Here is a 15194-nt window from a genome sequence, read left to right as displayed (position 1 = left end):
AATCTCCTCTACATCCCGGGCCCGAGGGAGGGAGGTACACCTGGAAACTACAAGGCGTAGAGCTTTTTCGATCTATGCTCCAATTCTGTGGAACTCATTGCCTCCATATATTAGAGCAATGTCGGAGTTGCAACGTTTTGGAAAGGCGCTCAAGACTTGGCTGTTTGGTTGTGCATTTAAGTAATCAGATCTAATTTGCCAAATAGTCACTGTCGAATGTTTTTATGTTGAATGTTTTTATATTGTGTAAATGCTATTTTAGATTGTAAGTCGCTCGGAGCACCTTGGTGGAGAGCGACTAATTAAGAAATAAAGTGAAGTGAAGTGAAGTGAAGTGAAGTGAAATGCCTCTGCCATCTAGCATCTTCTCCAAGAGCCAGTGTGGTTTAAACATTGGGGGAAAGCTAATGCAATTATAGGCTGCATCAGTAACCATGTCCAGATCAACTGTAGTCATAGTACCACTTATTCTGCATGGGTCAGATTTTACCTGGAATATTGCATCCACTTCTGCACAAAACAATTCATGGAGGATACTGACAAGCTGGAATGTTTACAGAGAAGGGTGGCCAAAATGACCAAAGTTCTGGAAGCCAAACCCTATGAGGAGCAGCTTAAGAAACTAGATATGTTTAAGTAAAGGTAAAGGTTTCCCTTGACATTAAGTCTAGTCATGGCCAACTCTGGTCAGGTGGTGCTCATCTCAATTTCTAAGCCGAAGAGCTGGTGTTGTCCATAGATGCTTCCAAGGTCATATCTCTAGCATGACTGCATGGAGTGCCATTATCTACCTGCAGAGGTGGTACTTATTGATCTATTCCCATTTGCATGTTTCGAACTTCTAGGTTGGAAGAAGCTGGGGCTAACAGTGGGAGGTCATCCTGCTCCCCGAATTTGAACCGCCAACCTTTTGGTCAGCAAGTTCAGCAACTCAGCAATTTAACCTGCTGCGCCACCAGGTTTAGCTGGGTGAAAATAAGATTGAGAGGGACATGAAAGACATGTTTAAATGTTTGAAAGGGTGCCACATTGAGGAGGGAACAAGCTTGTCTTCTGCTGCTCTAGAGCAGTGGTTCTCAACCTGTGGGTCCCCGGGTGTTTTGGCCCACAATTCCCAGAACTCCCAGCCAGTTTACCAGCTATTAGGATTTTTGGGAGTTGAAGGCCAAAACATCTGGGGACCCACAGGTTGAGAACCCTTCTCTACAGGCTTAAGACACAGAGCAGTGCGTTCAAATTGCAGACAAAGAGATTCCACCTAAACATTAGAAAGAACGTTCTGATAGTAAGAACTGTTTAATAATGAAATATTCTGCTTTGGAGACTAATGGAGTCTCCTTCTCTGGAAGCTTTTAAGCAAAGTTTGGATGGCCATCTGTTGGAAGTGCTTTGATTGTGTCTTCCTGCATGGCAGAATGGGGTTGGATTGGATGGTCATTGACAGGGGTCCACAAACTTTTTAAACAGAGGGCCAGGTCACAGGCCCTCAAACTGTTGGAGGGCCGGATTATAATTTGAAAAAAACATGAATGAATTCCTATGCATACCACATATCTTATTTGTAGTGCAAAACACACTTAAAAACAATACAATAATTAAAATGAAGAACAATTTAACAAATATAAACTTATTAGTATCTCAATGGGAAGTGTGGGCCTGCTTTTGGCTCATGAGATAGGATTGTTGTCATTGTTGTGTGCTTTCAAGTTGTTTCAGACTTAGGCTGACCCTGAGCGAGGGCCGGGTAAATGACCTTGGAGGGCCGCATCCGGCCCCCGGGCCTTAGTTTGAGGACCCCTGGTCATTGAGATTCTCCTCCAAACTGGTGATTCTATGACTATGATTCACAATCATACCTGAAGTGTAAAACCTCTGGATTCTGACCCAGTATTAAAGAGTTTGGATGGTCATCTGTTGGAAGTGCTTTGATTGTGTCGTCCTGCATGGCAGAACGGGGTTGGATTGGATGGTCCTTGAGGTTCTCCTCCAAATCGGTGATTCTATCACTATGATTCACAATCATACTTGAAATGTAAAACCTCTGGTTTCTGACGCAGTATTAAAGAGTTTGGATGGCCTTCTATTGGAAGTACTTTGGTTGTGTCGTCCTGCATGACAGATTGGGATTGGACTGGATGGTCCTTGAGGTTCTCCTCCAAATCGGGGATTCTATCACTATGATTCACAATCATACCTGAAGTGTAAAACCTCTGGATTCTGACCCAGTATTAAAGAGTTTGGTTGGCCATCTGTTGGAAGTGCTTTGATTGTGTCTTCCTGCATGGCAGAACGGGATTGGACTCGATGGTCCTTCAGGTTCTCCTCCAAATCGGTGATTCTATGACTATGATTCACAATCATACCTGAAGTTTAAAACCTCTGGATTCTGACCCAGTATTAAAGAGTTTGGATGTCCATCTGTTGGAAGTGTTTTGATTGTGTCTTCCTGCATGGCAGAATGGGGTTGGATTGGATGGTCCTTGAGGTTCTCCTCCAAATCGGTGATTCTATGATACACAATCATACCTGAAGTGCAAAACCTCTGGATTCTGACCCAGTATTAAAGAGTTTGGATGGCCATCTGTTGGAAGTGCTTTGATTGTGTCATCCTGCATGACAGAATGGGACTGGACTGAATGGTCCTTGAGGTCTCCTCCAAATCTGTGATTCTGACTCAAGACCAGGGTCCCATCTCACCTTTGGAGACTCATTAGGTTACATTGGGCAAGTTTGATGTACTTGCAGCCCTCAAAACCCCATAATTGGTTATCTTAGAATCTCACAACAATGCAGCAAAGTTGTTTCATTCCCACTTTGCCATTGCCATCACACAGGTCCTGGTTATCCTGTGCCTTTTCCCCCAAGTTTGGGTTGGTAGCAACAAAGGTCTTCCTCTCACCCTTCCTTTTTTCCTGTGTGAGCTTGTGCAGGTGTGTACGGGAGAGAAGTTTTATGGGATGGTCCAGTGTGTTGCATTGTGTAGTGGATGACCGCCAACACAGGTGGACATTGTACAGCCCTCCCAACGTTGTCGAGCTGCAAGTCCGCACAGTCCTAGCCAGCAGAGCTAATGGGGAGGAATGAGGAGGAGCAGAGTTTAGCAACATCCGGAGTGCAGAAATTAATGTAATAGGACGGACCATGAAAGAACTGGCAGAGAACCAGGAAGGTAGTTGAGGAGAGATGCAAAACATCTGGCCAGATGAGGCCACCACCCTCTTGTGTGAAAGAGCCCCATCAAACATCATGGGACAGGCTTTGAATGAAAACACATAACTTTGCCCTTAGGAGAGTTTGTTTTTCAGCTTGGTGACGCTGCTTTGGGGCCAAAGGAGATGCTCGGTGAATCTCTTTAATTGGTTCGGACAACAGAGACGCTTTGATTAATGATAAATGATCAGATTCTGAGGAGCGAGCCCCCCTCGTGCAGATGCTATCATGTCCTTCGGGGAAATGGGGATTTTGAATTTTTTTGACTCATAATCCCTCGATTCTCCATCCAAAGGAGAACTTGGCAGGCAGGACACTGCATCTTTGAGCAACGAGACATCTTGTCATCGTCTTGCCTCACCAAAATAGCCGTCCCTCTCCATCTCTCTGCCCAGAGGTTTGGCCTGCCCTCAGAGTCCCAGCCGAGTTTCCAAGACGTTCGGAGATGAAACACGTCCATCCAGCTCAACTCATCTTCCCCTGTTTTCGCTCTTGCAAAACAGAAGGTCGTACAGCAGAGCCTAGTATCTTTCGTTTATCTGGTGACCAGAAGAAGATAGAACAGATGAAATACAACACAATGAAATACAGCACTAATGCAGATGATAGTACATTTATTTAAATTTATAAGCAACATTAAATATTACAAAATTGACATCATAATATAGTGACCTCTTTAATACAGGGTCAGCAACTAGAGGTTTTATTCTTCAGGTTTGATTGTTCTTAATTGCAGTTGAGCCCCACTGAACCCAGCAGAACTTCTTTCTAAATAAATATGGAGAGAACAGCAAAATATTTTTAAAAAATTTCTGTTCAGGATTAAATGGAGTTTGTGCACATATCCTGTGTACAATAAAATTCCCTGTATCCACAGAGGATGCATTCCTGACAAAACGGCAGTTACTGAAACGAGTGATACATGAAACACTATTTAATCACCACACTTCCAGTCCCAGAATGCCATCAGATGGCATTCTGTTTAACCTCAGCAGACTGAAAGCCAAAACCAAGGTCATAACAACATGTGTTATAGAACTCCAGTATGCTGATGATAATGTAGTCTGTGCGCATTCAGAAGTAGACGTACAAGCCACTCTAAACACCTTTGCAGAAGGATACAAGAAGCTTGGCCTATCATTGAATATTGAGAAAACCAAACTTCTCTTCCGGCAGACACCAGTCAATCCTCCTGCAATGCCATACACTTTAATGGTATAACATTAGAAAACGTTGACCATTTCCATTCCCTTGGCAGCCACCTCTCCACAAAAGTCAACGTTGACACTAAGACAAAACACCGTCTGAACTCTGCAAGTCCAGCTTTTTTCCGAATGAAGCAGAGAGTGTTTGAAGACTGGGACTTCAGTAGGGAGACCGAAGTGCTTGTTTATAAAGCTATTGTCCTCCCAACCCTGCTATATGCCTGTGAAACGTGGATTGTCTACAGACATCACACTCAACTCTTGGAACGATTTCATCAGCATTTCATCCGAAAAATCCTGCAAATCTCTTGGGAAGACAGGCAGACAAATGTCAGTGTGCTGGAAGAAGCAAAGGCCACCAGCACTGAAGCGATGGTCCTTTGCCATTGATTCTGCTGGACTGGCCACGTTGACCAAATGACTTATCACCGTCACTCAAAGGAGTTACTATACTCCTAACTCAATAAGGGGAAACGTAACGTTGGTGGACAGTAAAAGAGATTTAAAGATGGCCAAGAGGAAGGCACGTCAAGCCAACCGCCTTCTACCTGGAAACTGATGTCCTCACTGTGGAAGAACATAGGGGTTAAGAATAGAGCGCTATAGTCACCTACATATCCACCATCAAGACACTACACTTGGAGGGCCATCATTCTCAGGCTATTAGGTATCACCTAAGTAAGTAAGTAAGCTATAGAGTTGTGTTGGAGGGGGACCTAGAGATTCCTAAAGACTCTTCCTTTTTGGGAAATAAAGAATCTGAAATATGTAGCTGATAAGACTTCCTTAACATTCCGATTAAGAGGTATACCTGAGGGAGCTAGGTATGTTTAGTTTGGAAATGAGAAGGCTGAGTGGGAACATGAGAGCCATGTTTAAATATTAGAAAGGAGGTCAAGTATTTGAGGAAGGGGCAGGCTTGGTTTCTACTGCTAAATGAAGCAATGTATTCAAATTGCAGGAAAAGACATTCCACCTAAATATTAGGTAGAACATTGCCATGGCAAAAGCTGTTTGACAGCGGAATATGCTGCTGCCTTGGAGCCTCCTTCTCTCAAGGATTTTCAGTAGAGACTGAATGACTATCTGTTGGAGGGTTTTGATTGGGTTGCACTGGATGGCTCTTTTTTCACTTAGGAGGAAAAAATGAAATGCAAAGATACAGAATGGGGGACAATGCCTGGATTGAGAGCAGTATGTGTGAAAAAGATCTTGGAGGCCTCGTGGACAACAAGTTAAACATGAGCCAACAATGTGATGAAACGGCAAAAAATGCCAATGAGATTTTGGCCTGCATCAATAGGAGCATAGTGTCTAGATCTAGGGAAGTCATGCTATCCCTCTATTCTGCTTTGGTTAGACCACACCTGGAATATTGTGTCCAATTCTAGGCACCACAATTGAAGAGAGGTATTGACAAGCTGGAATGTGTCCAGAGGAGGGCGACTAAAATGATCAAGGATCTGGAGAACAAGCCCTATGAGGAGCGACTGAAAGAGCTGGGCATGTTTAGCCTTCAGAAGAGGAGGCTGATAGAAGACATGATATAAATATGTGAGAGGAAGTCATAGAGAGGAGGGAGCAAGCTTGTTTTCTGCTGCCCTGGAGACTAGGACGCAATGGAACAATGGCTTCAGACTACAAGAAAGGAGATTCCACCTCAACATTAGGAAGAACCTCCTGATTGTGAGAGCTGTTCAGCAGTGGAACTCTCTGCCCCAGAGTGTTGTGGAGGGAAGGGGAGGGGGTCTTGGGAGACAGAGGGAAGGCAATGGAGAGGGAGGAAGGGGAGCCACAGGGGCCACTTCAAGTCCTCTTGCAGGGTATAAATAAACAGCAACATCATAATCTTAAACGACAAGGAAGAAAGGAAGAGATGAGATTCCATCTGAACATGAGGAAGAACTTCCTGACTGTGAGAGCCGTTCAGCAGGGGAACTCTCTGCTCCGGAGTGTGGTGGAGGCTCCTTTGGAGGCTTTTAAACAGAGGCTGGATGTCCATTTGTCGGGGGTGCTTTGAATTTGATTTTCCTGCTTCTTTTCAGGAGGTGGCCCATGGGGTCTCTTCCAACTCTATGATTCTTGCGGATTCTGTGATTCCGAGCATATAGTTTGGATAAACTGATCTCTTTGCCTTCTCTTTGCAGATTCTCCGGCGGCTCAAGAGCCTGGCCTTCGAAACGGAGACGGAGCTGGAGAGGCAGGACGAAGCCCTTGACACCATCGCTTCCTCCGCGGACCGAGCCACCATGAACATCGACAAGCAGAACCGGAGGATGAAGAAACTGACGTAGTCTTGCCGCGGAAGATGGTGGCGTCAGGCCGTGATTGTAGTTGGGTTCACAAGCCATACCTATGGTCTCTCCCATTGCTTGCATCGGCTGAGGTTGTGAGAGCAAGGAGAGCATTGTAAACAATGGGAATTATTTTTCTCAGTAAAGGGGAAGCTCTGTTAAATGGTGATGGAAGAAAGCTCGTCGCTGGTGCTGTTGAACACGGGATGGTCATTTGACATCCAGAGGAGTGGGGAATGCGACATTGCATTTCTGTGGGGTATATCTAAGATTCCTATTTTCCTAAGAAGAGTGTGTCCTGTGATGCAGAGAGCACTTTCTGAGGATCCTTTCTGTAATACACCTGTCGTAGGAGTGATTGAACTCTTCATAACTTCAACAGCATCTTTGTCCATAGTGTCTTTGTCGATTCAGCCATCAAGCGAATGACTGGCATGTTTTGGCCTTAACGGTGTATAGTCAGTATAAATATGATTACTTTCTTACTTAGGCGATCCCTCGTAGCCCGAGGATGATGGTCCTCCAAATGTAGTGTCTGGGCGGTGGGTCTGTAGGTGGCTGTGGAGACCTATTTTTGATCCGCATGTTCTCCCGCAGTGAGGACATTGATTTCCAGGTGGAAGGTGGTCCTGGTTGGTTCAACGCACCTTCCTCTTGATACGTTTCTCCCTTTCTCCCTCCATTCGTGCCTCTTCAAATTCTGCAGCACTGCTGGTCACAGCTGACTTCTAGCTAGAGCGCTCAAGGGCCAGGGCTTCCCAGTTCTCAGTGTCTATGCCACAGTTTTTAAAGCTGGCTTTAAGCCCATCTTTAAATCTCTTTTCCTGTCTACCAACATTACATTTTCCATTCTTGAGTTAGAAGTATAGTAGTTGCTTTGGGAGACGATGATCACGCATTTGGGAAAAGCCAAGCAAGTTTGGACCCCAAATCCACCTGATCTGAAATTTTGAGAACCTTTTGGATGTTTCTTTGGCATCTTTTTTGTTTCTGGCTGTTTCAAGCTCTACTAGCTCTGAACATGAGGACTTTAGCAGAGTTTGGGAAAGTTACTCTTTTGTATTACAGCCCTCCAACTTCCCTAGCCAGCATGATGGCTGGAAGGATAATAGAAGCTGCCTTCTGAAATCATTTATTTTTTCCAAGCTTTGTTAATAACTATTTGGGAGACCACCATCCTTCTGTTGGTCTTCACCCCCTTTTCTTGACTTACGACTTGGCAGCAGTTGCTCGTTGACTTGGTTGGACTGGGCTTTAAACTCCTGCCAGTAACCTGGAAATAGAATATTTTTTAGATTGTGTACAAATTATTTTAGTCTCTGTGGTGTTGGCCATAGTGGATCAGTACTATTGTTCTGTATGAATACATGCATGACCCTATGCATCATCTAAACCTTGACTTCTTTTGAGTTTTTAGGGTTGAATTGGTAGATTTAGAACTATTCGCTCTAGAAGCACTTGGCTTAATGAAACATTGGGAAGCTAAAACCTATCATCCTGACTTTTTCTAGGATTCAGTCCAACGATTCCTTTGGAATGAGCTTGGGTGAAGCTGGAAGTTCAACTTGTTTAGCTTATGTTTCTGTCTGTCACCTTAGAAATTGCATAATCCACTGATCTGTTTGGGCTTAGCATTAATGTAATGCATATTCTCTGCTGCTTGCAATTGTAGAGCCAATTGCATGAGAGCTAGTGGTGCAATGATACATTTCAGTAAAGTTGGGTTTACAGTTCAGAGCTTTTCTCTGCCTGGGCGAAGGGCAGCAAAAAGGACTCCCAACTTTACCTTCCACATTTTTCATGTTTGTTTCCACAAATAGACCTTTAACATTGTTTAATGAAAGGGGGTTCCAAAATCATGCATCGGTATGAGCCATTTCATGTACGAGGGATATCTGGAAAGTAAGGTTACAAGGCATGGAGCTCTCATGGGGAATATTCTCAGGGGAAGTTGATATCACTATAGTGTAGCGAGAAGCCAGCGGACATGAACGAGCAGTGCCAGTCGTCAGTAGCTCATCAACTGGCGTTGTGGTGAAGGTTAGAGATGAGCGTCCTCATTCCGTTTACCTGCAAGTGCAAAATTCACTCTGAATGAGGGATATCCAGAAAGTAAGGTTACAAGGCATGTAGCTCTCGCGGGAAATTTTCTTGGGGGAAGTTGCTATCACTGCCTTGTAGCAGGAAGCCAGCGGAAGTGAATGAGCAGTGCCAGTCGTTAGTAGCTCATCTACTGGCATTACGGTGAAGGTTAGAGTACTTGTTCTGTTTCCTCCAAGTGCGAAGTTTGTGCTGTATGAGGCATATCCGGAAAGTAGGGTTATAAGACACATAGCTCCCGCGGGGAATTTACTCAGGGAAATTTGATGTCACTGTTGTGTATCAGGAAGCCAGCAGAAGCGAACGAGCAGTGCCAGTCGGCAGTAGCTCATCGACTGGTGTTGTGGTGAAGGTTAGAGATGAGCGCCCTCATTCTGTTTCCCTATAACTGCAAAGTTTGCACTGTAATACGCTCTCTAAATGTCCATTGTGACTGATGACATGGCTGAAAAAGGTGGCGGGAGACTTCTATGACACAGGCTTCAAAAAACTCGTCCCACGGATGACAAAATGTATTGAACTGAATGATGAAGATGTGGAAAAATAATGTAATACTTAGGCTACAATCCATGTAAGTTTTATTAAAATACATTCATTTTTTGTATTTTTTAAAAAGTAAGTTTTATTAAAATACATTCATTTTTTGTATTTTTTAAAAAATCATGTAACCTTATTTTCCAGATATCCCTCGTGCAGTGCAAACTTAGCACTTGGAGGGAAACAGAAGGAGGTTGGGTTGTTGTAGGTTTTTTCGGGCTATATGGCCATGGTCTAGAGGCATTCTCTCCTGACATTTCGCCTGCATCTGTGGCAAGCATCCTCAGAGGTAGTGAGGTCTGTTGGAAGTAGGGAAAGTGGGTTTATATATCTGTGGAATGACCAGGGTGAGACAAAGAACTCTTGTCTGCTGGAGCTAGGTATGAATGTTTCAACTGACCACCTTGATTAGCATATAATAGTCTGACAGAGCCTGGGGCAAACTTTTGTTGAGAGGTGATTAGATGTCTTTGTTTGTTTCCTCTCTGTTGTTGTGCTGTTGTAATTTTAGAGTTTTTTTAATACTGGTAGCCAGATTTTGTTCATTTTCATGGTTTCCTCCTTTCTGTTGAAATTGTCCACATGCTTGTGTATTCCAATGGCTTCTCTGTGTAGACTGACATGGTGGTTGTGAGAGTGGTCCGAGAGTGTTCACAAATAAAATGCTGTTTCCAGGTTGGTTCATCAGGTGCTCTGCTATGGTTGACTTCTCTGGTTGAAGTAGTCTGCAGTGCCTTTCATGTTCCTGGATTCGTGTTTGGGTGCTGTGTTTGGTGGTCCCTATGTAGACTTGTCCACAGCTGCATGGTACACGGTAGACTCCTGCAGAGGTGAGAGGATCCCTCTTGTCCTTTGCTGAACGAAGCATTTGTTGGATTTTCCTGGTGGGTCTGCAGATAGTTTCTATGTTGTGTTTCCTCATCAGCTTCCCTCTGCGGTCAGAAGGAGGTTGCTCATATTTAACCTTCACCACAACACCAGTTGATGAACTACTGACGACTGGCACTACTCGTTCACTTCCGATAGCCAACTACCAACTTCCCCTGAGAAAATTCCCTGTGAGAGCTACGTGCCTTGTAGCCTTACTTTCCACTCTTAGTTTGCCTATAGTTTTTTACTTGATGAATTGGGAGTGAACGTTGCCAAACACAAAGGGACAGATGAATTCGTTTTTATCGGGCATGGGCAAACTTGGTCCCTCCAGGTGTTTTGGACTTCAACCCCCACAATTCCTAACAGCCGGTAGGCTGTTAGGAATTGTGGGAGTTGAAATCCAAAACACCTGGAGGGACCAAGTTTGCCCATACCTGATTTATATGCTAGATTCCTGATACAATCCATTTTTATCTGCTAACTTTTTTCCTAATGTGATTTTATTCCCTAATTTTTTGCCCTGTCATATATAGGATCTTTATAAGACTCTGCCTTTTAGAAACATTCTTGATAGTGTATTAGTTTACAGAACTTCGTACGGGCATAAATTATTCTCGTTGTACTAATTTAGATATTCCAATCGAGTGGGACATCCACTAAATGTTTTTGGAACGCGCCAGTTGCTAATGCAACAACCATAGAAGCAGGCATCCCTTAATGGTGGGTGACTTTTGGATCCTATTTCAAACCTCATGATAAACCCAAGCCATCAGACTAGCTTGTAATGTAATGCACCTTCTGGTTTACTAAACTCTTCGTGAATCCTACACAAGGCTTTTGTATTCTCCATCTGGCACCTGTTAGCAAGTCTTTGATACCCCCTTGACAGTTTTCTATATACATAGGTAAGTTTTATACACTCTCCAAGCCCTTCATTGGTGTTTTGTAAGTTTTAAGTCACCTTTTGTCTTAATCTCTGTATGTTTACAATATTGATTTAGCCATTTCCATGTTGAGATGTTGACTTCCCATTCCATTCCTCCCCTTTGCACGAACTGAAAATGTGCAAAATAGTGGCAGATACTACATTCCTTATGCTTCTAGACTTTTCTTCACCTTTCAGCAGGTGCCGTATGGATGGAAATGGGTTGAAGGGTCTGAAATCAGTGCCAAAATCTGGTGTTATCTACAAAACATTATGTACTAAAGAGAGAAAAATATTGGCCTCCGCTTTCGCTTTTCTATGCTGGGACTGAAATAGATTGTGCTGGCATTGTTGTTGTTCGATGTGCATAAGATACTCAACACTGTGAAGAAGCAAAATTATTATTATTATTATTATGGAAGGAAAAGTGTGCAGACAAAGAAACAAAATGCTGACATCCATTGGTTGCACAAATATTCCAACATCATACAAAAGTCAGGACTGGATAGAGCAGGCATGGGTAAACTTGGGTCCTCCAAGTGTTTTGGACTCCAACTCCCACAATTCCTAACAGCCTCAGGCCCATTCCTTTCTGCCCTCAGCCGCTTAAGCGTCCTGGAGACTAGGATGCAGAACAATGGCTTCAAACTACAAGAAAGGAGATTCCATTTGAACATTAGGAAGAACTTCCTGAGTGTGAGAGCTGTTCAGCAGTGGAACTCTCTGCCTTGGAGTGTGGTGGAGGCTCCTTCTTTGGAGGCTTTTAAACAGAGGCTGTCAGAGGTGCTTTGAATGCAATTTTCCTGCTTCTTGGCAGAATGGGGTTGGACTTGATGGCCCATGAGGTCTCTTTCAACTCTTTGATTTTATGATTCTAAGAGGAAGATGAGCCAAAAATGCAATGCGGCGGGCTAAAAAAGCCAATGGGAGTTTGCCCTACATCAATAGGAGTCTAGTGTCAAGATCCAGGGAAGTCTGGCTCCCCCTCTATTCTATTCTGCCTTGGTCAGACCACACCTGGAATCACAATGTGTCTAGTTCTGGGCACCGCAGTTGAAGGGAGATGCTGACTCTTAAGCTGGGATGTGTCCAGAGGAGGGTGACTAAAATGACCAAGGATCTGGAGAATAAGCCCTATGAGGAGCGGCTGAAAGAACTGGGCATGTTTAGCCTGCAGAAGAGAAGGCGGAGAGGAAACATGATGAGGGTCATGTATAAATATGTGAGGGGAAGTCATAGGGAGGAGGGAGCAGGCTTGTTTTCCGCTTCCCTGGAGACTAGGATGCAATGGAACAGTGGCTTCAAACTACAGGAAAGAAAGGAGATTCCACCTGAACATGAGGAAGAACTTCCTCTCTTCCCGTAGGCTGTTAGGAATTGTGGGAGTTGTAGTCCAAAACACTTGGAGGGCCCAAGTTTGCCCATGTCTGTCCAATATGATGCTGCTCTCCTAAGATGTCTATCCAACCACTGTTTCAAGACCTCCAAAGGTGGGCACAGTGAATCGTATGTGCATCCCATTGATTGGATGGTGACCCTAAGGCAACACAAGTTGGAACCAATCATTGAACTAAATGAAGCCTATGGATGCATCTACATTACAGAATGAATGCAGTTTGACACCACATGAACTGCCACAGAATCTGGGGAGCTGTAATTGTGCAAGGTTTTAAGCTTTCTGTGCCCAAGAGCTATTTATTTATCATGTCAGGGCAAACCAAAACAGTTGTATTGCATTAAAAACAAACAAAACACAAAGTTTGCAGACTTGGTATTCTATTAATGTCCTTTGACCAGTAGCTGGCCACTTGGAGTGCCTCTGGTGTTGCTGCAAGAAGGTCCTCCATTGTGAGGACATGAGAGAAGCCTCCCCACAGGATTGAAAGACATCCAGGCGTCCCTGGGCAACGTCTTCGTAGATGTCTGATGCTCTGACTCCAGAAGCAACTTGCAGCATGCCCAAGAGTGTTAGTGCCTCATGCTAACATGGAGCCATGGCATTAAACTGAATTACTGGAATGTGTCCAGAGGAGAGCGACTAAAATGACCAAGGGGTCTGGAGAACAAGCCCTATGAGGAGCGGCTTAAGGAGCTGGGCATGTTTAGCCTGAAGAAGAGAAGGCTGAGAGGGGATATGATAGCCATGTATAAAATATGTGAGAGGAAACCACAGGGAGGAGGAGGGAGCAAGCTTGTTTTCTGCTTCCCTGGAGACTAGGACACGGAACAATGGCTTCAAACTACAAGAGAGGAGATTCCATCTGAACATGAGGAAGAACTTCCTGAATGTGAGAGCCGTTCAGCAGTGGAACTCTCTGCCCCGGAGTGTGGTGGAGGCTCCTTCTTTGGAAGCTTTGAAACAGAGGCTGGATGGCCATCTGTCAGGGGTGATTTGAATGCAATATTCCTACTTCTTGGCAGAATGGGGTTGGACTGGATGGCCCATGAGGTCTCTTCCAACTCTGATTCTATGATTCTACTTCCACAAGTTTGTTTTCCGCTGCCCTGGAGACTAGGATGCAATGGAACAGTGGCTTCAAACTACATGTTCTTCCATCTGAACATGAGGAAGAACTTCCTGACTGTGGGAGCTGTTCAGCAGTAGAACTCTCTGCCCTGGAGTGTGGCGGAGGCTCCTTCTTTGGAGACATTTAAACAGAGGCTGGGTGGCCATCTGCTAGGAGTGCTTTGAATGGGATTTTCCTGCTTCTTGGCATGGCCCATGAGATGTCTTCCAATTCTATGATTCTATGAATTGGGCATTTTAAAACACGCAGTTTTTAGTACTTTAGCAAGATGTGGAAAAGCCAAGGAGATGAGTACTTTTGTTGACACTCTTAATAACGATCATTTCCCCCTTTCTTTGCGGAAGGAAAAACACTAAATTAAAACCAGTTTCTTCTTCGTGGTCTCTGTGACGCACACACAAATGGGTTTACTGTGCCTGAAATAAATAATTGAATGCTAGTTGAATTTCCTTTAGTCTCTTTATGGCTTTGGTCTTCGCTTTAAGTTGTAGTTGTTGTGGAGGAAAAGGAAAGAAGTGCGAAACCCTGGAGAGAGTTTGCTCCTGTGTCTGTTTCCTCTGAAACCTTCTCTCCTTTAGGATGTGAAAGTAGAATAAAAATGCCAAACGTTTCAGAATAGTAAGGGAAATATGTCTACAGATGTTTACATGTAACTGCAATAGTGATGCAGGGCAGTTGGTCCTATTTGCCAAACCTTAGGCCATTTGGTGATGATGTAGAATACAAGTTCCCCAAAAGATTCCATCTTACATAGAAGCAGTTTCTGTGCACAGCACTTGCACTTTTGATTACCTTCTGCCTATTTCCTTTAAAGGGGTCTTAATTTAATTTATTTTATTGTAATTATTATTATTATTATTATTGCAAATGTGCATTGGTTTGTATTGTCGGCTTTCATGGCCGGAATCACTAGGTTGCTGTGAGTTTTCTGGGCTGTATGGCCATGCTCCAGAAGCATTCCCTCCTGACATTTCACCCACATCTATGGCAGGTATCCACAGAGGTTGAGGGGTCTATTGGAAACTAGGCAAGTGAGGTTTAAATATCTGTGGAATGCCTGACATTTCGCCCATATCTGTGGAATCTCCTGACATTTCGCCCACATTTATGGTAGACATCCTCAATGGTTTTGAGGACTGTTAGAAACACGGCAAGTGGGGTTTATATATCTGTGGAATAATGTCCTCAAGCATACAAAGAGAAATAACTCTTTGTATTGTCGAAGGCTTTCATAGCTGGAATCACTAGGTTCTTGTGGGTTTTTTCGGGCTATAGGGCCATGTTCTAGAGGCATTTCTCCTGACGTTTCGCCTGCATCTATGGCAAGCATCCTCAGAGGTAGTGAGGTCCTCACTACCTCTGAGGATGCTTGCCATAGATGCAGGCGAAACGTCAGGAGAAATGCCTCTAGAACATGGCCCTATAGCCCGCAAAAACCCACAAGAATCTAACTCTTTGTCTGTTTGGGGCAATTGTCAATGTTGCAATTGATTGATTTATTATAAGGAAACCCATAGCAACA

At 44.0% G+C, this 15194-nt stretch overlaps 1 protein-coding gene across 2 annotated transcripts in view; it reads left to right on the top strand.

The window, feature by feature from the left end:
- Positions 1 to 10573, top strand: part of SNAP47 (synaptosome associated protein 47) — a 55902-nt gene extending 45329 nt beyond the window's left edge. For both annotated transcript variants that reach the window (XM_067470404.1, XM_067470403.1), the window contains exon 5: positions 6563 to 10573. In XM_067470404.1, coding sequence (XP_067326505.1) covers positions 6563 to 6709 — 147 coding nt within the window. In that variant the 3' untranslated portion in view covers positions 6710 to 10573. The remainder of the gene's footprint in view (positions 1 to 6562) is intronic.
- Positions 10574 to 15194: the final 4621 nt, after the last annotated feature.

This window comes from Anolis sagrei, chromosome 6 (assembly GCF_037176765.1).
Source record: "Anolis sagrei isolate rAnoSag1 chromosome 6, rAnoSag1.mat, whole genome shotgun sequence".
NCBI classification, from domain to species: domain Eukaryota; kingdom Metazoa; phylum Chordata; class Lepidosauria; order Squamata; family Dactyloidae; genus Anolis; species Anolis sagrei.
This window is presented reverse-complemented; position numbering and strand designations above follow the sequence as displayed.